This window comes from Dermacentor andersoni, chromosome 9, assembly GCF_023375885.2.
Source record: "Dermacentor andersoni chromosome 9, qqDerAnde1_hic_scaffold, whole genome shotgun sequence".
Taxonomy (NCBI): domain Eukaryota; kingdom Metazoa; phylum Arthropoda; class Arachnida; order Ixodida; family Ixodidae; genus Dermacentor; species Dermacentor andersoni.
In genome coordinates, this window is record NC_092822.1 from 123,005,384 (window position 1) to 123,028,849 (window position 23,466).

A 23,466-nucleotide genomic window follows, 5' to 3' on the forward strand; every position below is an offset into this window, starting at 1 on the left:
TTATGCCGCAGTATATGAGCATTTGACCGTACGCAAGCAACCATTGTTGCATGTACACTATCAGAGCTGTTCAAAAATAATTTCGTTATAGCTAGGGACTTCGACGTCTATACGGCGGCTTGCGCTGTGCCGTCGCGATGATTCAGTGTTTTCTTTTTCTTTTCTTCTAAAGTCTCCGAAGCTTCAATATCATTATTTCTCAAGTTGCATCACACTGGATGCTTATCGGTCTTCTAAGCGAGCAATTACCCGCTGCTTCTTTTTCTTAATCCAGTACAGTATTCATTGTGTGGTGCTACACAAGCATTAACATATGCCATGCCTTTCTTTAATGCGCTTTGTACCGTTCCCTTTCCATTCTAGTAAACTTTCTTTCTTTCTTTCTTTCTTTATTATCATCATCATAGGTGTTACAGTGCATACGCAAAGAACTGTTGGACTCAATAGGCGCAAGCTAGCGGATGGGTCCGGATGCGAAATATAATACACATTCGGTACAAGCATAGGGGGATCAATGCAGAGGATGAATGCAACACATTAGCTCATCAAAAACAGAAAAAAATTTTTTTTTTACACCATGCATAACAATTATCACCAGTTACATAAATTATCAAACCGCAAAGAAGAGAACGCCAAGCAGGAATACAGGCACCAAATCAGTGGTTTATAGCTAATAAATATGATTGTAGTACCTTGCTGAAATTTTGTGCTTTTTTTTGGAGGGTACGTTGTTCCATGTCTCCAAAAGCTATCAGGGGACACAAGATTGGTGAAAAAGGAATTGAAGTCGCCCCTGAGAAAGTTCCTTCAGCAGTTCTGGACGACAGAATTGAGATAGGTGAAATTCGGAACTATTTCACCGATGATGGGTGGGCCGCGCTCACTGCAACAATTACTCAGAAGCGTAATCATATTTTGTGGACATGTAGTGCATGTCGGCAAAGGGTTCATGATAACGCCATTGGGTGTGACGCGTGCCTGAAGTGGCAGCACTTTAAATGTGTGTCTGTCACATCTGCGCCAAAAAGTAAGGTGTGGTTTTGTCGGAATTGTGTGAAATTTTCGAAATTATGCAAAGTTTTTTCAATATGGGCGTGTTCAGATTACGCTAATCAAAGTCCCATTACCATTTTCTTGTTTTCTAGAGAATTTTTATATGTGATGGGCGAATATGCCGACACAAAGGAAATGCTCTAGTTTTCTTGGGAAAACGTTTTATATGACAAGAAATGGAGCATGCTATTTTTGCGATTTCGCAAGGTTCCAAGTCTGGGGCCCTCCTACATGCACAATTTTTTTTGTCATGCTTGAGTATTTTCTCATGTAGGCCTAACAACTTGTTTGTTTCAAACACTATTTCTTTTGTTGTCTTCTTATTCTGGGAAAGATTCCTAAACATTTCTCCACGAGCTACGCGCTACGAAGAAGCCACTTTTCAGCCCAACCTTCACGCAAGATGTATCGAGATTTGATCACTGATCGCTGAGAAAATATTCATGTGCAACAAAAATGTATCGTGTATGCAGGAGGGCCCCAAACATGGAACTTAGCGAAATCGCAATAACGCTATTCTCCACGTTTTGTCATAAACGATCATGGTCACGGGACCTCGATTACCGTTCTTATATCAACATGTCCATATATATGTTCGTATTTTTGTCATATGTCAATGTGGTTAAAGAGCCGGACCCCGCCTCTGTAGTGTACATGTTAAAGTGCCGGGCCCCGTCACTGTAGTACAGATGTTAAAGTGCCGGGCTCCGTCGCTGTAGTGCATATTTTAAAGTACCGGGCCCCGTCACTGTAGTCACTACCATAGCAAATTAGAGGTTGGATTGCGCAACATTTTGACGAGACACACAGAAGAGAAACACACACCACAGAGCGCTACTTGCAACAATAGTTTTATTCCCTTGTCAGCGGAATAAATACAGGAAGATACCCAAACGGGGGAGAGCGCAAAAAACTTTACAAACAGGGCCATCTACCAATGCCAAGCCGGCTTTGTCACGTGATCAATTTTGCTGCACTCGACATCGCAAAAAAAAAAAGGAACGAGGATACAAAATTTCATATTAGCGCGTGAGGAAATCTATTTCTTTTGCACTAAGGGAGACGGAAGGCATGCTTACGCACATACTTCCCACACGCGCAATCTCAGCGGCTTCGATTACCTCTCGCGTCATTCGGCTGCCATATTTGCTCACAATCCGCTATCTCTACAATGTATTCCAAGATGTCCGGCGACTGCTTTTGAAACATTATAATCATGCTCATTAATTCTTTCGTTCAAATATCGTGCACGGAACTGTTGAAATAAAGAGATGGTTCAGTGTGCATGCATGCAGTCATTTTGCACAGAGAACAGAACACGTGTGAAAAAAAAAATGGGTGTAAGGAAATATGATAGATGTCTGATGGCTGCACGGCCATGACCAGCCGGCCATTCATACGTGACGCGCCTCCGAGCGCGCTCACAAGCAAATAGCGGTGCGGGTTACTATAACAACTCAATTTACGTATAGCACTGAAGTAATCAACCAAGCTGTTTTAAATATACTTCAGGCACCTCCCATTACCGAGCGCATCCGTGTGGATGCGCTTTCCTTACGAACAGCTGAACAACTATTGGGGGCGAGCTCCACCATTGGAAAAGCAGGCACCACTGTCGGCGTGACGTGGCATGAGGGATCACGTGGACACAGCGGCCGCGTCGGCTGCTTCGGAAGCGCCGAAGCGAGCTGAAAACGAAAGTTTAAAGTACCAGCTGCGCTGCAGTTCTGATTAAGTGGTGAGGCTTTACCGCCTTGGATGTCTGCTTGACAACATTTTAAAGTGCTATAATAGGCAGTGGCTGCCTTTGGAGGCGTGCAGCATGGTAGGCTACTGCTCGGTGCCGCAGTGCCGGACGTACGCAACGGAGCCCGGTGCCAGCCTTATTCACACGTAGCCGCAGGACAAGGAGCTGCGTGAAGCTTAGAACCGGCAGACAGCCATCGGCTGCAACTCGGGTATGCAGCAAGCACAGACGCGAGGAAGATTTCTGCTACTGCGCCGGGACTGCGATGTTCGGTGAGTAGCAGAAAACGCGCACTGAGACGCTCGCCCGCGCCCGGCTAAAGTGATGACAATATTTGGTCTATGAACTTGTTGATGCTATAGATACTGGCAAGTTCACTGGAATAGAAAGGAAGCGCTAAGAAGCACATTAAAAAAGGTCATGACATATGGTCATATTTGTTTTATGAATACACTGGATTACGAAAAAGAGGCAGCGGGAAATTGCACGCTGAGAAGACTGATAAACATACAGTGCGACGCAACTTGAGAAATACTAGTGAAACGTCCAAGAATTTAGAAGAAAAAGAATTTAGAAGAACGGCCCATCGCAGTCGTCACATGCGTCGAAGGCTCTATAACGAATGAACAGCTTTGATAGGGTACACGCAACAATGGTTGCTTGTGTACTGTCAAATTCTCATATTCTGCGGCTTAAAGCTCACGGCACGGTGCGAAAACGCGCTCACAGCGAAAGCAAAACATTGTGCGCGGACATGCATGCAGACGTGCGGTCGGTCGCTGCGAACCCGTGCGATCGCTGCATTGAGGCTTCATTCTGTTATGCTCAATTTGGTTATACGGACAACCCACTATATGTAAGAACACATTTCACATAGTTTACTCTCGGCATTTGCCTACCTCTCACGCAAGAAGCCGGTTCGGGAGACTCAATCGCGGCGACCCCGCGCAGTGGCGTCCACTGCACGTATTCGGTAAAGAGCTCCGTCTATTTACGATCCTGTGCTTTCAGTTTGCCCAAGGTTATTATATCGACAGTCAAAAACTTCCCTCGTTTTGAGAGTACTTACACAAATGTCCAGGAGGGCTGTCGCGTGATGTTTTTATAGAGCGCCGTAAGCGAAACCTATGAGGAGCGCACCGCGTGATCCCTCATACTACGCAAGGGAGGCGCTTCCGACAGATGGCGACTCCGCAAGTCCTCGCCCCCAATAGCTGCAATACAGCGAACTCGCTAAACCAACGCGCCCCGTTTTTGTTCACAGCTTCGTACTGATACATGGGACACGCCAATATTTCCTCGTTTTGTGTGCGTATATTAACGTTTTTCTTTTTTTCCTTCCGAAGTTCCGGCTAGCGAGTTTCTCGTAAGATACCCCATTCAGTATAATGCTGCGCCGCTGCAGGCGCTGCTGCGTGCGGCAGGCGGCATTTGCCAAGAGTGGTCAACGCCAGCGCCGCCGCATCATTCCACGCTGAAAGGCTCGATCCCAGGAAGCCGCTCGCATCACTAGAAAGCCTTCTAGTTCACTGTAGTATGGTCAAGCCTGTGGCATGTGGAGTGTTTCGTGTCCAAGCCTTGGGGTGGCGCCACCATAGAAACGACGACAGCGCACCGCCGGCAACGCTAATCGAAACCATAGAGTTTCTCACTATATTACCTAGAGGGAAATCTGGCGCTGCTGCGCTGTGGTATGCACAAGGGTATGGTGGCTAGAAAGGCACCATACCCTTGTGCTTTCTAGACACTAACTAGAGTATGCAAGGGAATGCCGGTATATTGTGACTTCGGATTGGCATCGTCCCCGGAGAGCCAGGACGCCTTAAAGACTTGCCTGGCAAGCACCGTTCCGTCTGTCACAATGATTTATTTTCTACTAAAACAGCACGTAAAAAGCTGTTTTAACCTTATTATTACACAAAAACATGTTTTGTTTAACTATGAGAACATGTTATTGCATGTACAATTATATGATACGTAAAAAGTATCAGCAGGCCGCTAAAGTTGGAGGACAGACAAGATTCTTGCTCGCTTTGGAACAGTTTGTCGTTTGTTCTTGCTTTCCTTCGTTTGGTTATGCATTGTAGGTGAGTAAACTTCACTGGAAGAAGTTATATGCGTGAATGGAAACATATTATGAAGACTTTAAGAACGCGTTATTTGTGTAGCCATATCCACGTTTTAGACGAAGCCTCTTACAACACCAGCCAACACAAGCCTAGCAGACACGTAAACTATAGAGGTAGAAGGTTAGTCATTTCCATCACGGCACAGCGCCCCTTAGGAAACTCCCATAGACGGTGGCGCCAGATTTCTCTCTAGGTGTTATAATGAGAAACTCTATGATCGAAACGCCAGATAAGCCTTTATTATGTGAACTTTATTTGCGACGCATCAAACTAGCACGTACAGGAAACATTTCTATCTGAAATTATAAACTTTTCGAAGCAAATTCAGCTTAAACGCTGAAAAGTTTTATAACGTGACTCCTCGAGTGGTTAACTGCAAGAGAGAGAGCAGGCATTCCGGACCAGAAGACGAACAGTCGCGACAGAATTCACCCTTATGAAAGCTACGCGTTTCTGCTCAAACAGGAGGCACTGGCTAAAATCAAGTTACAGTTCATGAATATTGTGAAAGAAGTGGCGTGAAATCTTCAGCTACAAAAGTGGAGGAACTTTAGCAACATACCAGCGCGCAACGGTTTTATGTGGTCGGATGTATTTCTTCATTAAGCGGCGGACAGCTTGTGTTCACCAGAAATGTGTGGCAAGGCTGTACGTAGTATCTTGTTGCACATAAACAATTGTGCATGTTACGCACCAGTATATCTTCTTCAACGCTGTTCACGTGTTTTTAATTTCATTTAAACATCAATGATGTTATAACAAAGCTGTTTATTAGCAGCAAGTTAGTGTGATTAGCGTCGTGGTTTCATTCGGCCTATGTAGCAGTGCCAACCTTCAAAGGTTAATGTACATGCTAATTCTGAGTCCTAAATAAGAACATATATATATATATATATATATATATATATATATATATATATATATATATATATATATATATATATATATATATATATATTTGGATATACCTGTCCAAAGCAAGCGGGCAGCGCGAGCAATAACAGAAGCAGACGACGCCGGCGTCGGCCGTCTGCTGTGCGGCACTCTTCGCAAGCATCACTGCGCTTTCGATACACAGCTAACTTTCTAAGCAACTATCATAAGAGGCCAACAAACACTGACAGCAAGGACAACATAGGGGAAGTTACTTGTCCTTAATAAATGAAATAAAAAAACCATAAATTAATGGAAATTAAAGTGGATGAAAGAACAACTTGCCGCAGGTGGGAACAGAGGCTACAACCTTCGCATTTCGCGCGCGATGCTCTACCAATTGAGCTACCGCGGCGCTGTTTCCCCATCCACTTTCTTGGGTATTTATGTGTTCTAGTAGAACCCTGGGAATGTTAGCCAGCGCCACCACTCACAGACCTTGGCGGCGGACGTGGACCGTCTTTTTTTGGGGTGAAGGCAACTGGTCAATAAAACCACATATGCTACCTGAAGGCATCAATGTAACCGGATTCGAGACCCTCGTTATGTAATGAACGAGAAGAAAGGGGGTTAATCCCCTTCTCGTTTCTAAGCAACTAGAAATTATTCAGACGTCGCCTGTCATTTTTAAATTTAGATTGTAAGTGAATAATATTCAAAACATTATCTATTACAAGTAAACGTTTTTCTGGTATCAGTGCAACTACCGTTAGAATCCACGCGGCGCTAGCGTCGCCTGCGAAAATCGGCCCCATTGTCCCTATGGGAATGTCACGGTACAGTGTACTTATAGTAGTCACGGGCTTCGTACGGTTATGGTGTACTGGAATAGGGTAGTGTGTTGACCGGCGGCGAAAACGAGCCTTTTTGCGATGACGGCCGGGGGTGCTGGAGCACGCCGGTCTACTGCAGCGCCACCTGTCGCTGCAGCTTGGAGTCATTGCTGGCAAGAGGGAAAATAATGGTGCAACACAGGGCCTCCGGGATTGGCAGTTATAGTTGTCGCGGAGGTCATGCATGTACATACGGATCTTGCCGATTGCTTGGTGCGGTTTTTCCTGCCGCGTTCGCAGATTCATTATGTGCACGGGAAGCGCTGCAGTTCTAAATATACGTGTGTGTGTGAGCGTGCGCATTTGTTTGTTTTCTTCAGTGAAACCTAGCAACCGCCTTTCTGGCTGATGCAACATGAAAGGAATCCCATGCAACCCACCAGGCACAGTGCAGGTGCTCCATCCGGGCTTCTTATCGTCGTGTTTCAAAATACTAAGAACATATGCGTGCTTACCCAACGGAAACGAGTAGACGATCAAGAACACTGCATGATCTGCGGTTGTAAACGTGCAAGCTTTGACGCCGTTTTGATATACTATAACAGTTTGTAGTGCTTATTTTTTGTGAATTGTGTTAATTTATATTGTTTTGAGAGCGTTTTAGTTCACAAATACAGAACGTTTTGCGCAATATGTTTCAATTTCGCGCGCTAGGCACGCCAGTAGATCGCAGCGCCCTACTGGTGGCGTCATTGCATAAGCGTCCCCGGTTCTGCAATTGTTTTGCTGTACAGAGGACAAAATGCCCCATTCCAGTACACCGTAGTATGGTCCCTAGAATATTGTCTAGTCTGCCGTCCGCGCGCCGCTCCGTATCAACCATAGAGTTTAATAAGAAACTCTAAGGTATCAACGTTGCTCCGTATGGAGCGGGCGGGACGATTTTTGAATGAAAGCGCAGAGGGCGCTGCGAGCAGTCTTACTGCTTTTGGATATCAAGGGAGCCTATGACAGCGTACGTCAAGAGGGCTTGTGGGGCATTCTGGGAACTTTAGGAGTGCAAGATGGAGTAACCAATTGCTTAGAAGATATCTATAAATGTAACCGGGTGATTATACAATGGGAAAAGCAGGTTTCGGAGCCTGTAATGATTCGGCGGGAGCTTAGGCAGGGGTGTCCATCGTTACCTCTGATATTTATGCTGTACCTACAAGGTTTAGAGGCCAAAATACAGCAAAGTGTACTCGGCTTCAACCGATCATTTTTCAAACAAGGAAAATTGATTGAACAGTCATTACCAGGACTGATGCACCCGGATGATATTGTATTAATGGCTGACAATACAGAAGATCTGCAGGGATTGATGCACATATGTGGTACAGAAGGAGACAGATTAGGCTTGAAGTTTAGCAAAGAAAAATCAGCAGTCATGATTTTTAATGATAACATTTACGACGAGCATAAGATACAGGAGGCCACGCTGGAGATAGTCGATAAATACAAGTGTCTTGGGGTGTGGATAAATAATGGCATTGAGTATCTGACATAGTACGAAAAATACGTAACGACTAAAGGTAACAGATGTGCAGCGATTATGAAGAGTAGGGCACTGTGGAACTACAGTAGGTACAAAGTAGTACAAGGGATATGGAAGGGGGTAATGGTTCCAGGCCTGCCTTTTGCCAATGCAGTTCTATGTATGAGAGCAGAGAACCGGCAACAGTTGGAAACTAGGCAATGTGGTGTGGGTAGGCTCGCTCTGGGAGCACATGGCAAGACACCAAATCATGGGGTGCAGGGGGATCTGGGATGGTCTTCTTTCGAGGGCAGAGAGGCTAGTAGCAAGGTAGTACTTGAGGAGCGATTGAGAAAAATGGGGGAAATGCGGTGGGCTAGGAAGGTTTTTATTTACTTATACACGAGGAATGTTGACACAAGGTGGAGGAAGCGAACTAGAAAATTGTCAAGCAAATACTTCGGCAGCAGTGGGGGGACAGGTAAGGAGACAGAGAGGGGTATGTGGAAAACAGAGATGCAAACCAAATCAGCATTAGAGACATACAGGACGTTTAAGCAAGAAACAGCCAAATAAAATATTTACGATAACTCTAAGGGAAGCTCATTGTTGTTTGAGGCCAGGACAGGTGTACTGCGGACTAAAACGTACCGAGCCAGATACCAGGAGATATACTTGTTGTGCGGGGCGTGTGGACAGAAGGAGGAAACGGCTGAACACCTGATACTTGCTTGTAAACAACTTCACCCTGCAGTTGAATGTAATGGGGAACTATTCAAAGCTTTGGGTTTTAAAGACAGTGAAAGTAAAATATACTTTGAACAGGCAGAAATAACTAAACGGAGGCTATCTGATTGGTGGATAATATCAAAGCAAAAGTAAAGGATTAAATACATAGGTATGCATGCATATAGTACCATTGAAGGCTAGGTGGCGCGCGCCGCCACCGCACGATTCAAAGAGTTGAGCCTCAATCATCCATCCACCCATCCATCCTGCACGCAGCGCCCCATTTATGATAACAATTTATGATAATTCAAGGGGAAGCTCATTACTTTTCGAAGCGAGATCGGGATGCCTTAAAGCATGCACCTATAAAGCGAGATATAGGAAGGAAGAAGAAGAAGCATAGTGCTTGCTGCGGTAAAGCTAGGGAAACGATGGAGCGTGTTTTAGCAGAATGTGAAGACGTCTGCCGAGCGGTCGATTTAGGCACCACTGGCCCCCTTGAAGCGCTTGGGTTCAGCGAGAGCTGGGGAAAGTAAACATGTGCGCAATAGATATTAGTGAGAGGCGATTGGAAGCTTAGTAAACAAGTAGGGAAACGACAAAAAAAAAAAAAGACGGAGACGTACAAAAGCAAAGTTCGCAATAGGGGCTCAGAAAATTTGGTTGTGAGAGTTCATAGTGTTTTTTTTTTTTTTTTTAAACCTAGGTATGGCATTAGGGTGTATAAAAGCAAGAGTTTGGTGGCGCAACCCACCGCCCTGTTCCAAAGGGGACGCTCATAACATCTGTGCATCCTGCTACGCTCTTCGTTGTCGTTCGCTTGGCTGCCTGCACGTACCGCGGCGGGTTGGCGCGGGCGGGCTTAAACATCTGCATCTCCAGTTTTTCACGAAGGCTCTCGATAATGAAAGGACAGCAAAAAAAGAGAAGCTAGCACATATGAAAATGAAAAGATGAAAATAACTGCATCTCGACAATTCGGCTACATCGGGAACGCACGCTCAGCGGCCTTGGTAATTAGAGAGTTTTAGAATAGGGGGGCCCCTATTCTAAAACTCTCTAATTACCAAGGCCGCTGAGCGTGCGTTCCCGATGTAGCCGAATTGTTTTATAATAGGACTAATATAATAATAATAATAATAATAATAAGCGAAGCGCGCTTGCGAATAGCGTCTTGCGCTGACAACGCCACTACGGCGTCAAAGAAAAGCTATTAGAAACAATGAAATAAATATACCATTTTATGACAATAATGCTAATTTTCATTGTCGTGTTTCACGCTTAACTACGATATAGAGGTCAATCTATCAGCAGCAAACAATTAGTTGCCGCTTAGTTTTTAGTAACCAACTTTACGTGCCTTCACCAGCCAAGTTAATCCACAAGCTCACCCTCGCGCGCGTGCTAGTAGACCACAGTTAGGGTGGCTACCACAGTAATAAAGCCGGTCGTGTAGTAGACAACACTCGGAGAGCCAGTCGTGCTTCGTGCCGTGTTTGCGACGTAAAGTTCAGAGTTTGCCATCACTATTCATGCCGAAAGTGAGTCGATCGCGCGTAGGTGCTCCTTCTGAGCAGCTACTCCATCTAGATCTCAGCTGGAGTGATCTGGAAGAAATTTTCCTTGGACATGGACAGCGCATACCCCGGCGGTATAAGTCGGTAAACGGCCTATTTAACATGGAAGAACTGCAGGAAGATGACTTTAGGCGGATGTTTAGGTTTCATAAGGAACACCTCAAAGACCTGAGCACGTCTCTGCTTATCCCGGACACTGTAACAAGCACCCAGGGTGTCTGCGTAAGTGGCGAGGAAGCTCTTCTAATAACCCTACGCAGGCTGGCGTATCCCAACAGGTGGAGGGATTTGGAGCCACTGTTCGGCCGCCACTATTCCACTTTGTCAAGCATTGTGTCAAAGGTGCTCACGCACATTGAAGACAACTTTGGACACCTGCTGGACTTAACTAATAACAAGTGGCTGAACCTTGCAGAACTAGGTCGTTTTTCTCAGGCAAGTACAGTGCATTGAAATACCTAACTGCGCGAACATGAGTGCATAGATATGCCTCGCTAAAACTAGCACGAAACGTAACCAGATTACTCTCAAATTTTTCGAGCAATTCCTGAGTGGCAAAGTAATTGTTTACATTATCTACATTTATTTACAGGCAGTGCATCGCAGAGGTGCACCAATTAAAAACTGCTGGGGCTTCGTGGATGGGACAGCGAGACCGATCTGCCGGCCATCGGTGAACCAGAGAATACGGTTCTCTGGTCATAAGCGCGTCCATGGTGTGAAATATCAATCTGTCATGTGCGCCAACGGCATCGTGTGTGATCTTGACGGCCCCTATCCAGGTCACAGACACGACGCTGGTAGGTACACCATGACCGACTTACTATGTTGCAAAATGTTTTTTTTTTATCACATAATGGTATTTTCATAGCAACAGTGGTTACTAGAAAAATATTTTGCAATGCAGCACAATGCTGCACACCTTATCTGAAGACTAAAAGGTACACAGGACGTTTAGTTATAGTGCACTTTGTGCATGTTTGATCACTTTAAGGAAACGTGATTATTGGTTTTCTTTCATGCTGTGTGCACCTGCACCATAATTATTGAAGATGTAACTGCATGGCTCCAGACAAGCTTCCATTGGAATATGAACCTGGCAACGTTTAACGCTAGAACGTTATCTAGTGAGGCGAGTCTAGAAGTGCTATTGGAGGAATTAGAGGGCAGTAAATGGGATATAATAGGGCTCAGTGAAGTTAGGAGGCCAAAAGAAGCATATACAGTGCTAAAAAAAAGCAGGCACGTCCTGTGCTACCGGGGCTTAGCGGAGAGACGAGAACTAGGAGTTGGATTCCTGATTAATAAGAATATAGCTGGTAACATACAGGAATTCTATAGCATTAATGAGAGGGTGGCAGGTCTTGTTGTGAAACTTAATAAGAGGTACAAAATGAAGGTTGTACAGGTCTACGCCCCTACATCCAGTCATGATGACCAGGAAGTCGAAAGCTTCTATGAAGACGTGGAATCGGCGATGGGTAGAGAGAAAACAAAATACACTATACTCATGGGCGACTTCAATGCCAAAGTAGGCAAGAAGCAGGCTGGAGACAAGGCAGTGGGGGAATATGGCATAGGCACTAGGAATAGCAGGGGAGAGTTATTAGTAGAGTTTGCGGAACAGAAGAATATGCGGATAATGAATACCTTCTTCCGCAAGCGGGATAGCCGAAAGCGGACGTGGAGGAGCCCGAATGGCGAGACTAGAAATGAAACAGACTTCATACTCTGCGCTAACCCTGGCATCATACAACATGTGGATGTGCTGGGCAAGGTGCGCTGCAGTGACCATAGGATGGTAAGAACTCGAATTAGCCTAGACTTGGGGAGGGAACGGAAGAAACTGGTACATAAGAAGCCGATCAATGAGTTAGCGGTAAGAGGGAAAATAGAAGAATTCCATATCAAGCTACAGAACAGGTATTCGGCTTTAACTCGGGAAGAGGATCTTGGTGTTGAAGCAATGAATGACAATCTTGTGGGCATCATTAAGGAGGGTGCAATATAAGTCGGCGGTAACTCCGTTAGACAGGATACCAGTAAGCTATCGCAGGAGACGAAAGATCTGATGAAGAAACGCCAATGTATGAAAGCTTCTAATCCTACAGCTAGAATAGATCTGGCAGAACTTTCGAAGTTAATCAACAAGCGTAAGACAGCTGACATAAGGAAGTATAATATGGATAGAATTGAACATGCTCTCAGGAACGGAGGAAGCCTAAAAGCAGTGAAGAAGAAACTAGGAATTGGCAAGAATCAGATGTATGCGTTAAGAGACCCAAAGCCGGCAATATCATTACTAATATGGATGAGATAGTTCAAGTGGCTGAGGAGTTCTATAGAGATTTATACAGTACCAGTGGCACCCACGACAATAATGGAAGAGAGAATAGTCTAGAGGAATTCGAAATCCCACAGGTAACACCGGAAGAAGTAAAGAAAGCCTTGGGAGCTATGCAAAGGGGGAAGGCAGCTGGGGAGGATCAGGTAACAGCAGATCTGTTGAAGGATGGTGGGCAGATTGTTCTAGAGAAACTGGCCACCCTGTATACGCAATGCCTCGTGACTTCGAGCGTACCGGAATCTTGGAAAAACGCTAACATAATCCTAATCCATAAGAAAGGCGACGCCAAAGACTTGAAAAATTATAGACCGATCAACTTACTCTCCGTTACCTACAAAGTATTTACTAAGGTAACCGCAAATAGCATCAGGAACACCTTAGACTTCTGTCAACCAAACGACCAGGCAGGATTCCGTAAAGGCTACTCAACAATATACCATATTCACACTATCAATCAGGTGATAGAGAAATGTGCGGAATATAACCAACCCTTATATATAGCTTTCATTTATTACGAGAAAGCATTTGATTCAGTCGAAACCTCAGCAGTCATGGAGGCACTACGGAATCAGGGTGGGTATAGACGAGCCATATGTAAAAATACTGAAAGATATCTATAGCGGCTCCACAGCCACCGTAGTCTTCCATAAAGAAAGGAACAAAATCCCAATAAAGAAAGGCGTCAGGCAGGCAGATACGATCTCTCCAATGCTATTCACACTTTGTTCACAAGAGGAATTCAGAGACCTGGATTGGGAAGAATTGGAGATAATAGTTAATGGAGAATACCTTAGTAACTTGCGATTCGCCGATGATATCGCCTTGCTTAGTAACTCAGGAGACCAATTACAATGCATGCTCACTGACCTGGAGAGGAAAATCAGAAGGGTGGGTCTAAAAATTAATCTGCAGAAAATTAAAGTAATGTTTAACAGTCTCGGAAGAGAACAGCAGTTTACGATAGGTAGCGAGGCACTGGAAGTCGTAAGGGAATGCATCTACTTAGGGCAGGTAGTCACCGCGGATCCGGATCATGAGACTGAAATAATCAGAAGAATAAGAATGGGCTGGGGTGCGTTTGGCAGGTATTCTCAGATTATGAACCGCAGGTTGCCATTATCGCTCAAGAGAAAAGTGTAAATAGCTGTCTTAGCAGTACTCACCTACGGGGCAGAAACCTGGAGGCTTACGAAAAGGGTTCTACTTAAATTGAGGACGATACAACGAGCTATGGAAAGAAGAATGATAGGTGTGACGTTAAGGGATAAGAAAAGAGCAGATTGGGTGAGGGAACAAACGCGAGTGAATGACATCTTAGTTGAAATCAAGAAAAAGAAATGGGCATGGGCAGGACATGTAATGAGGAGGGAAGATAACTGATGGTCATTAAGGGTTACGGACTGGATTCCAAGGGAAGGGAAGCGTAGCAGGGGGTGGCAGAAAGTTAGGTGGGCGGATGAGATTAAGAAGTTTGCAGGTACGACATGGCCACAATTAGTACATGACCGGGGTTGTTGGAGAAGTATGGGAGAGGCCTTTGCCCTGCAGTGGGCGTAACCAGGCTGATGATGATGATGAACGGCATGCATAGTAGCTAACAAGGCCTTGTTATTCAAAGCTAATATCATGAGCCACAAAGATTGAGAAAGAACCATTATGTACCATTTTGTTTTGTAATTAATATTCTTGTTGAGGCACTTCAGCTATGAAATCTCTTTTAGTGCTCTTTGTGAGAATATTCTTTGGGTACTTGCAGAGTGCTGAAGAGAGTTGCTTCTGTTGTAGGTATCCTGAGAGACAGCGGCCTTTACAGCAGGCTTGAGCACTTGGTGCAGGGTTCCTCGTACACCATCTACGGTGACCCTGCGTACCCACTACGTCCACTGCTGATGCGCCCATATGCCGGCTCTTCTCAGACAGAGACACAGCAAAGGTTTAATTCGGGCATGAGTACAGTCCACCAGGCCGTAGAATCGGGGTTCGGCAAGACTGTTAGACTGTTTGCATTCTTGGACTTTAAAAAAAATCCAAATATTCTTCTACAAAATATGCCGCAGATGTACAAAATAGGTACAATCCTCGCAAACATACATGTTTGTATGGCAGTAATGTTTCGATGTTTTTTGGCTTAAGACCGCCATCCCTGTCAGAATATCTGGTTCCTGTCACTGCTCGAGATCCTCAATCCCCTCGGATAGCGGATCTCACATATATGCATTTGGAACTTCCATATGCGTAGCCCATAATAGTATTTTGGAAAGCACTTACAATTGTCAAGCAATTATTGGCTCCATTTGAGCCACTGAACAATCTCGTATTTGCCAATGCTACATGTTGTGTGACCTGTTAAAGCAAGCTTTATTCAGCTTGTATGCAGTACTAGAGCAGTGGTAGAGCACCAGCATCAGAGCCGTAGTTTTCACGCACTTTAATTTGTGAAATAATGTTATTTTCAAGCATTTTGGCATGATGTTGCAAGGATAATGACCTCTACGTTCCTTTTCGAAGAAATAAATGCATCATGTTGTGCTTCAAGGATGTTTATTTTTTATTCTGCAGAAGGTTGTGTATGACTTCAAGAAGAGTCCTCTGGGTTGCAAGGAATGCCTCCCAAAATAATTCAAGCATTTAGGCATGATGTTACAAGGATTAATGACCTTGCAAGTTTCTTTTTTGATGAAATAAATGCACCATGGTGAACTTCACTGATATCTATTTTTTATTCTGCGGAAGCTTGACTATTGGTGCCAAAAACGAGCACTCGCCAGGAATAAAATTAAAATAAAGAATGTAGAGTGCACGTTTTTTGGCACCAACACGTTTCCTTGCCAGACGAGTTTTCGTCGAACACTTGACTAAGCTTGTGTACTACTTCAAGAATTGCCCTCTGGGTTGCAAGGAATGCCTCTCGAAATAATTCCAAGCATGTAGGCATGATGTTACAAGGATAATGACCTCGTAACTTCCTTATTGAAGAAATAAATGCACTGTACTTAGCTTAAAGGACGTTTATTTTTTATTCTGCAAGAGCTTGTGGTTGCAACGGATGCCTCTTGTGCTGCCCTCTGCTCCTGCATTTCTGTTTCATGCTGCTTCTGCAGCCTTCCAAGTTCTTCAACCCACAGCTGTGTGTCTTCGTCTAGCATTCGCTGCTGCCCCTTCTATTCCCGCCTTCGTTGCTCCAGCTGGTCCCCCTCCAGACTGAGGCGCTGCTCTGCAAGGGCAATCTTTTGCTCCTCTATGGAGCACTCCATGGCTCCCATCGATTTCTCGTAGTGTAGCCTTCTTATGAAGAAAGCCAGGTTGCCAACCTCGGCAGCTCTTTTTACACCTGCAAATGAAGATAAAATGAGACGGGTACTACTAAGATGCTGTTTGTAAATAGGCAATGACAAACTACTCCACACAACATTTGTATGTTACATGTGGCCCAACTACGTACAGCAAATACTTGCCTTCCCCAGAGCGTCCCTCTTGCTCTACGCTGATCAGGGTCACGAGAGTTGCTGAAGGTGTGCACATCCAAGTCTAATGCAGCTTTATCACCTGGTTGTTCGTCTTCATACATTTGCAGCAACTGTGTTGTCGCTTAAAGAAAAGAGCGCTACGAAGACGCGGACTAAAAGAGGAACATGTACGACGGACAAGGCGCTACTTCCAACTAAATGTTTTTTTGAAGAAACAGGATTTTAAATAGATACAATCTAAAATGGCCCATCGTGACATCCCGACCTCCCTATTTCTTTAGAAAAGCTATCTCTTTTTCGGTAAGCGTCACTGAAGGGCAGCTAATGCACGTGCCCTCGGCCTTTGCAATGTAGAAAGCTTCTAATATCTCTCGTTCTAGTCTATCTCTAGATCGTGCCAGAAACCTGGTGTCGCGAAGATACGGGTGGCAATTGTGACGTTTACAGTGTTCTGCCAGATGGCCCCCTGCATTGTTATTTAAGGCCCAGTTGTGCTCACGCGCCCTTTCATTAAAACACCGTCCAGTATGACCGATATAAACCTGTTGGCAATTTAGGGGTATCTAGGCTACGCCTATCTAGACTACGCCATCTACACTACGCCATCTAGACTACGCCTATTTAGGCTACTATTTAGGTATCAAGGCTACGCCTAGCCGGTTTCCCTTCACTCTTGCTGTCTAGCGTCTGTGATAAGCTTCTTCAAAAGATCAAACAAGCAAGAGAGGGCACTAACACAAAAAAGCCATTTGATAGGAAGAGTACATGTGATTCCTTATTGGCACAGGGTGTCCCACAACCTCAAGAAGGAGGCGCAAAGGCACAGTGTTAATCTTCTCTTCAGTGCACCATGTAAGATGGCCAAGATATTCCCTATGCTGACAAAGGCAAAACCCGAACCATGCGTTAAGAAACATGCAGCGCAATACACGGTTTGCACAAGTAATGTCGTATATGAGAAACCCCTACGTTGCCAACAGGTTTATATCGGTCAAACCGGACGGTGTTTTAATGAAAGGGCGCGTGAGCACAATTGGGCCGTAAATAATGTGGGGGGGCCATCTGGCAGAACACTGTAAACGTAACAATTGCCGCCCATATCTTCACCAGGTTTTTGGCACGGTCTAGAGATAGACTAGAACGGGAGATATTAGAAGCTTTGTACATTGCAAAGGCCGAGGGCACGTGCATTAGCTGCCCTTCAGTGACGCTTACCGAAAAAGAGATAGCATTTCTAATGAGATGGGGAGGTTGGAATGTCACGATGGGCCATTCTAGGTTGTATATATTGAAAAGCCTGCTTTTTCAAAAACATTTAGTTGGAAGTAGCACCTTGTCCGTCGTACATGTTCCTCCTTTAGTCCGCGTCTTCGTAGCGCTCTTTTCTTCAAATATGCAAAACCAACTCGCCCACATCAAGCTTCTGCTGTGTTGTCGCTGGACTTTCTTCATCCACATTCCCTAGATGAAAATAGAAGACACAAATGAATTCAGTAATATTATATTCTAGCTGGCATTACTTCTTTTGCCTGCTAAGAGGCAGTCAAACAAAGAAATATGAAAGTCATATCCCCACATCTGCTTCTTCCTGCTGCATAATGCAGGCCCATGAAGGCACCTTACAGCATAGTTTTGGCGGCGTGCTGTGGTGCTTTAAACATACTTCAACTAAATAACATGTGCCCTTTTGCAACATGTATTGACAAAACAAAATATGCCTCTGCTTAGCACAGTGCACCACTTGAACGGTGAAGTGAAATATCTTTTCATGTACAGCCAGTAACTATGATGTTAAATGGAGCATATTGAGTAGAACATTGCATGTTCATCATTACTGCATTGTTGCATGGATGATGCTCTTTGACCTATGTTTGCATAAGTTGTGATGCAGCACTGTCTGACTTATCCATAATCCCTTAGTTCAAATAAATATTTGCAAACCTGACGTGCTATTGTTCTCATGTTAAAAGCATTGCATAAACATCAAAGTTGTACATTTCACCTGTGTGCAGCTCTTGCATTCGCATTAGTTGTGGTGCAGTGGTGTTTGTGTAATCCATGTTGCCTGGATCAAAATAAATGTTGACAGACATGTCATTCTTCCTGGTACTATTTCTCTTCCATGCTAAGAGGAATGCATGTTGCTACAATGTCTTCTTCTCTGGTGCTGTAGTGTAGTGCAGCCTTCCTACTTGCTGTAGTGGCTTAGACATACTTGAGCTAAAACACCACCTCAGTTGGGCACAAAAGGACGGGTGAACAGCATATGAGCTGTCTTTCACAGTACAGATAGCAACTAAAATGCAACTAGTGCTGTGGGAAGCACTAATGCGGAACATTGTATGACAGACACAAAGAGTGATGTATTTTGTAATCTTGACATGCATTAAGTATACAATCACCAATACCCTAATATGATGCTCTATCTTTGAACGTATTTACCACAATCACTGCCCCACATACATGTGTAGCTGTTACTGTGTTAAAAATAGCAATACATCATGGCGGCATCGTGGCAGTAAGCTATAAATGCAGGGCTGGTGCATTTCTCCTGGAATGAAAAAGTATGTTAAATGTCCGCATAAGATGCGCTGAATGCGGGGTTCATGAAGTGCATGGTGCTGTCTTGCAGACACTCAAACCTTACATGTGAGGTCGGCCTCCTTGGCAACGGCGACAGCTATTGGGTATACCACGTGCATTGCCGCAGCAGCATCTCTTGCGTCAGAGGTGGCACTGCACTCCGCAACCGAGATAGAATATGGCTGCTGACACACACAAGCCACTTTCCACGCAGCAGTAAGCCTGACTTTATGGCCAAAATCATCCGCTAACTGGGAAATCTCCTGTAGAAGAGGATCCTTTTCTGAGTATTGCTCTTCAGTTCCAGACCTGCGAAGCGAGCACTATAGATGAATACGAGTAGACATCGAACCATTGCAAGAAAGAAAAACAAAAATAGGCGCTGGCGATAACAACGGTAGATAGTACTTACTTCCTCATGTTCGCCCGGTCGTCGCGTCAGTACTGGGCGAGCAGCAGGTCCGGCCTGTCACGGAGTGCGCGCTGGCTGAAGTACTTCCCTGTTGCCATTTTTATGTTTGTACACACGCTTGCCCAGCCTGCCAGATTGGCAAATGGGTTCACTGCACGAACCTTGCACAACAAAGCGATGTCATCGTCCAAAGAAAATCGCGTTTGCATAGGTGCTACTGCCTTTGTCCGTGCTATTTCGAAAATGGTTGTCAGAACAAATGTGTAGTCTTCGGCTAAGGTACGCCTCGGCTGCATTTGTCCTCAAGTTTGGCTTCACCAGTGGATTCGGCCATCTCTCCTCGCCTGCTTCTTGCCCAGCCGAAGCGTTTCCATGTTAGGCCTACGAGCCACGAAATCGACAATCGAATTCGGAATCAGCGGCGTCTAATGAACCAATCTTCATTACACGCCTTAGTAGAGAGAAAGCGATAACCGTAGTCACTTTTCCTAGCTTAGCAACTGCACACATTAGCACGAATCGAGCCCAGTTTGGTGCTAAGTTAGAGTTGTTGCTTCGATGGGTGCTGCCATGTTTTTTGATGTAAGCTTTTGAGGCCGCTATTTGGGCTCTCGCTAAATTGGTGAAATTGCCTTCGTGATGCAAAACCCAAACGCAGTTTGCATCTTGCGCATGTGCAGTCACTTAAATGCTATAACTCTGGGGCCCCAAAACATTTGGGGCCCCTATTCTAAAACTCTGTACTGTCTTTTTTTAAGTTATTTATCTTTTTATTCACGAACCTCTTGCCACTTCATCGGATGTTGTGTGCTGTAATTTGTTTACACTGCTTTCTAGAGGTTCTTCATTCTTCCCTTCATAATTTGTTTTGACTGTGTGCTTGATTACTTGTGCAGGATTATCACGCAGTGGAACGTGCTTCCACAGTTTATCTATTGTCGAAACATGATTGCGTGCTCTCCTTGACCATGTGCGTTATCAACTTTACATGTTGTGTCATTTCCTTGCACCACATCAGCGGCACGTGCTTCGCAAATATTTTTCTTCGTTTTGTTTACTTTTGCTGTTTGCAATTTGATGTATTATTATGTGTTGATATTTCTTCTCACTGTTCTTGCTCACCCTTAACTGGAAGTGCTTTCTTTTTGTCTTGTATAGGTTTTGAACGAGCTTGGGCTTGATTTTTATTTTTACTCTCTACTGTCACATGGCACACTTGTACCTCGTGTTGGTTATTAATGCGGAAACATTATATGGCTCATGAGGTGGAAAATGCAGTGTTGTCGGCGTTGGTGTGACCCTGATGGTCAAAAAAGTTAAGTGAGCCAATCCAGGTAATTGATGACATCAATTATTTCAAATTTAATTGAGGCAGTGTTAATCAAGGCAGGTTTAATTAAGCTAGAGTTCATTATGGCACTTGAACCCACCCCATTGGTAGGAGTCGAACCCCTAGCCCTTGGTGTTAAGGTGAAATTAAAGCACGGTTACTTAGGCTAGAGTTCATTAAGACACTCGATCTCATGACCTTTGGTGGGAGTCGAACCCACGACCAATGGTATTAATTAGGGCGAAAGTAATTAGAGTTAATTAAGACACTTGGAATCACAACCTTTGGTGGGAGTCTAACCCACAATCTTTGGTTGTTAGTTAGGGTGAAGTTAAATTAAGACCACTGAAAGTGCATAGGCATCGCAAGGTGGTCGCAATGCTTCCGCATTGGGATAACTAAGGGCCCCTTCAATTTGATTGTTTCCTCTTTAACCATTGCGGCCTTGGCTGTCAAAGGGCAGCAGTATTGCATGAATAAATAAATTCAGTGCTCAAGCAATTCCAGACTGTGCAATCGCTTTGTTTTCTGAGACGTCCGCTTCATACAGCTCAGCAAAAAGTCTTTGCGAACGAATACCACTTCACACAGCTAAAACCTTCATCATGCCCGTAACATATACTGCTCTAATGCGGCGCAAGTACACAGTGGCAGAAAATCATTGAAAGAGATAAACGACTAAACTGTACGCTGAGCGCGCACGCGCTTTGCCGACATGCAGCTGTGCGGCTGAGCGCCGCACCGCAACCGTCATTCGAAAACAGTCCTCACTCCTGTTCGTGGACGAGATTAGCCAATATTCAAGAGACCATACTCTTAGGGGCAGTGATGTGGATTTCCCAACAACTTAAGGATGCAAGTAGACGTCGCAGTCTGCACATGGGCAGCCCCGTCGACCCTAGTTCTTGCGTACGCAAGCCGTTTGCGTCCCCTAAACTAAAACTCTACGGCTAAGCGTGATCACTCGCATTAGAATGTAGATTAGACATGACATTCATAAGATGGTACTGTTTGGTCCCCCGTGTAAATGTAGCACCTGTGTGCCCTCATTGGAATAAATCAGAACAGCTTTTATTGCAACATAGTTTACACAAGGGCGTGTGCGCCACCGTACGAATTCGAAAGAAAATGCCTTTCTTTTCAGAGTGCAGCTCTTAGGTGCCTGTTCCTACGTTGAGTGTTAAGGCCCTCAGCATAACTGAGCAAACAATGTACAATTCTGGGGTCGTGGCCTCGGGGTCTGGCGTCGCACAAAGGGTCGCTCTCTAGCCTATGTTACTGGTGAGTCTCATAATGGGTAGCTGGCCTACAGGTCAGGTCATACCAAACTACATCTTTCTGGGAGAGCACACACAAGAGCACAGTAGAAATCTTTGCTTAAATTCAGCTAGTCTCCCTAGATTCCAAGGCCAGGGAAACCCGCGGTCACACATTCCTCCAAACGGAGCGTTCGTAGTCGCCGAAGGCTCCGCTTTCAAGGTTGTACGATCGTCCCCGCATACGAGGCAACAACATGGCAATCTGTGAACCTGATGTCGACGCCATTCCCACGGGAGTTCTCGACTTTGGCCGCTTTCATCAATTAGTAACCTCTCTGTGACAGTCGGTTTGTCAGGATCGGGAGACTTCGTGTCGTTGCCGCTTCCACAGAGGGCGGCGTTTGACGTCGCTGTCTGGTCGATGCTGGTAGGAAGACTTAACTTCACCAAGGTGAAACAATTCGTCTTTGGAAAGCTGTGAAGGTCGCCGCCACCGCTGGCTGATTGCAACAACCAGCACAGCGAAGGATGAAAGAGCGCGTGCGTAGCGCAGCAGGGCATGAAAGACGCTGACAGCGAAGAGAGCGCAAGGAGGAAAGCGGAGGAGGAGGTTTGGCGAAAATGTGAGAAGCGTAGTGTCACGCAAGACGGGCTTGTGCGGCGGTGACCGCTACAAGATGGGGCCAGAGTAGCGCATCATCTGTTCACCTATGACGCCATCGATCAGGCATGCGGCGAGTGCGTGTATCGATAACATACATGAAAACAAAGCGCTGCATGAGCAGAGATCTATCTGCGGTGACTGCTGTGAATCGCGCTCGGGTGTGTGGGGATCGAGGTACCTTCCCGCACCTCGTCCCCCACCTCGCTCGTAGTGCTTAGTTCGATCTCCGGGAACCGCCACCGTAACAGCAACACGGCAGACACGACTAGTGCGCCGGAGCTAATTTCCTGCGCAAATCGTGCTTCTCCCTCCCGTGGTCGAGTCACCATGCGAGCAAGTGCCACCGGGACGTGCCCTGATTGGTCTCCCCAATGGCAGTCCCTGGGCGCCCTCCACCCGAGCCCTAGCTCTTCCGCTGTGCGCTTCACTGCTGCAGCAGACACTCAGATGCTCACAGGCCCGCAACGAGGTGGTTACATGGAACATTTGCTTCCGCGACTTGTTGGTCTCGCGCCTAGTGGACTGCTTCCCAGTTAGCCCTAGCGCAGCGGGAGCGCGTACTCGATCGGTATTGCAGTGAGCCTTTGCCTGTAAGCGCCGTGACTGTCGCACTGTGCTGTATCTGGGGTGAATAAACCCGTGTGTGTTGGCGATCTGACTCTGGAGCCTTCTCTGCACCGTGTCGGAGAGTCAACGAACCTTGCCGTAGGTGCATTGCAGAGTGGAGGAGCGTCGTGCCCTTTCCTGACCATCGCTCGTAGGGTGAGCCTTGTGCAAACCCATCTCCGCACGTGTCACCCACGCGCTGCCTCTCGCGATCTCCTGATTAGTGAGGCAGTCGCGCCACACTTCAATCCATCTGCAACATGCCGCACGAGACAGATTGTCCACACCAGCCAATATATAGCGAAATGAAAACACGTCTTTCGCATTAACGAGTATTGTAA

At 45.5% G+C, this 23,466-nt stretch overlaps 2 protein-coding genes across 2 annotated transcripts in view; one reads left to right on the forward strand and one right to left on the reverse strand.

Moving 5' to 3' along the window:
* LOC126529667 (uncharacterized) overlaps positions 1 to 23,466 on the reverse strand; it is a 246,707-nt gene that overhangs the window by 112,288 nt on the left and 110,953 nt on the right. The window lies entirely within an intron of this gene.
* Positions 10,316 to 15,028, forward strand: LOC126529671 (uncharacterized). The gene is made up of 3 exons (XM_072284291.1): positions 10,316 to 10,896; positions 11,054 to 11,257; positions 14,590 to 15,028. Exons 1-3 carry the CDS (start codon positions 10,413 to 10,415, stop codon positions 14,934 to 14,936), a joined length of 1,035 nt encoding a protein of 344 aa, XP_072140392.1. The 5' UTR covers positions 10,316 to 10,412; the 3' UTR covers positions 14,937 to 15,028.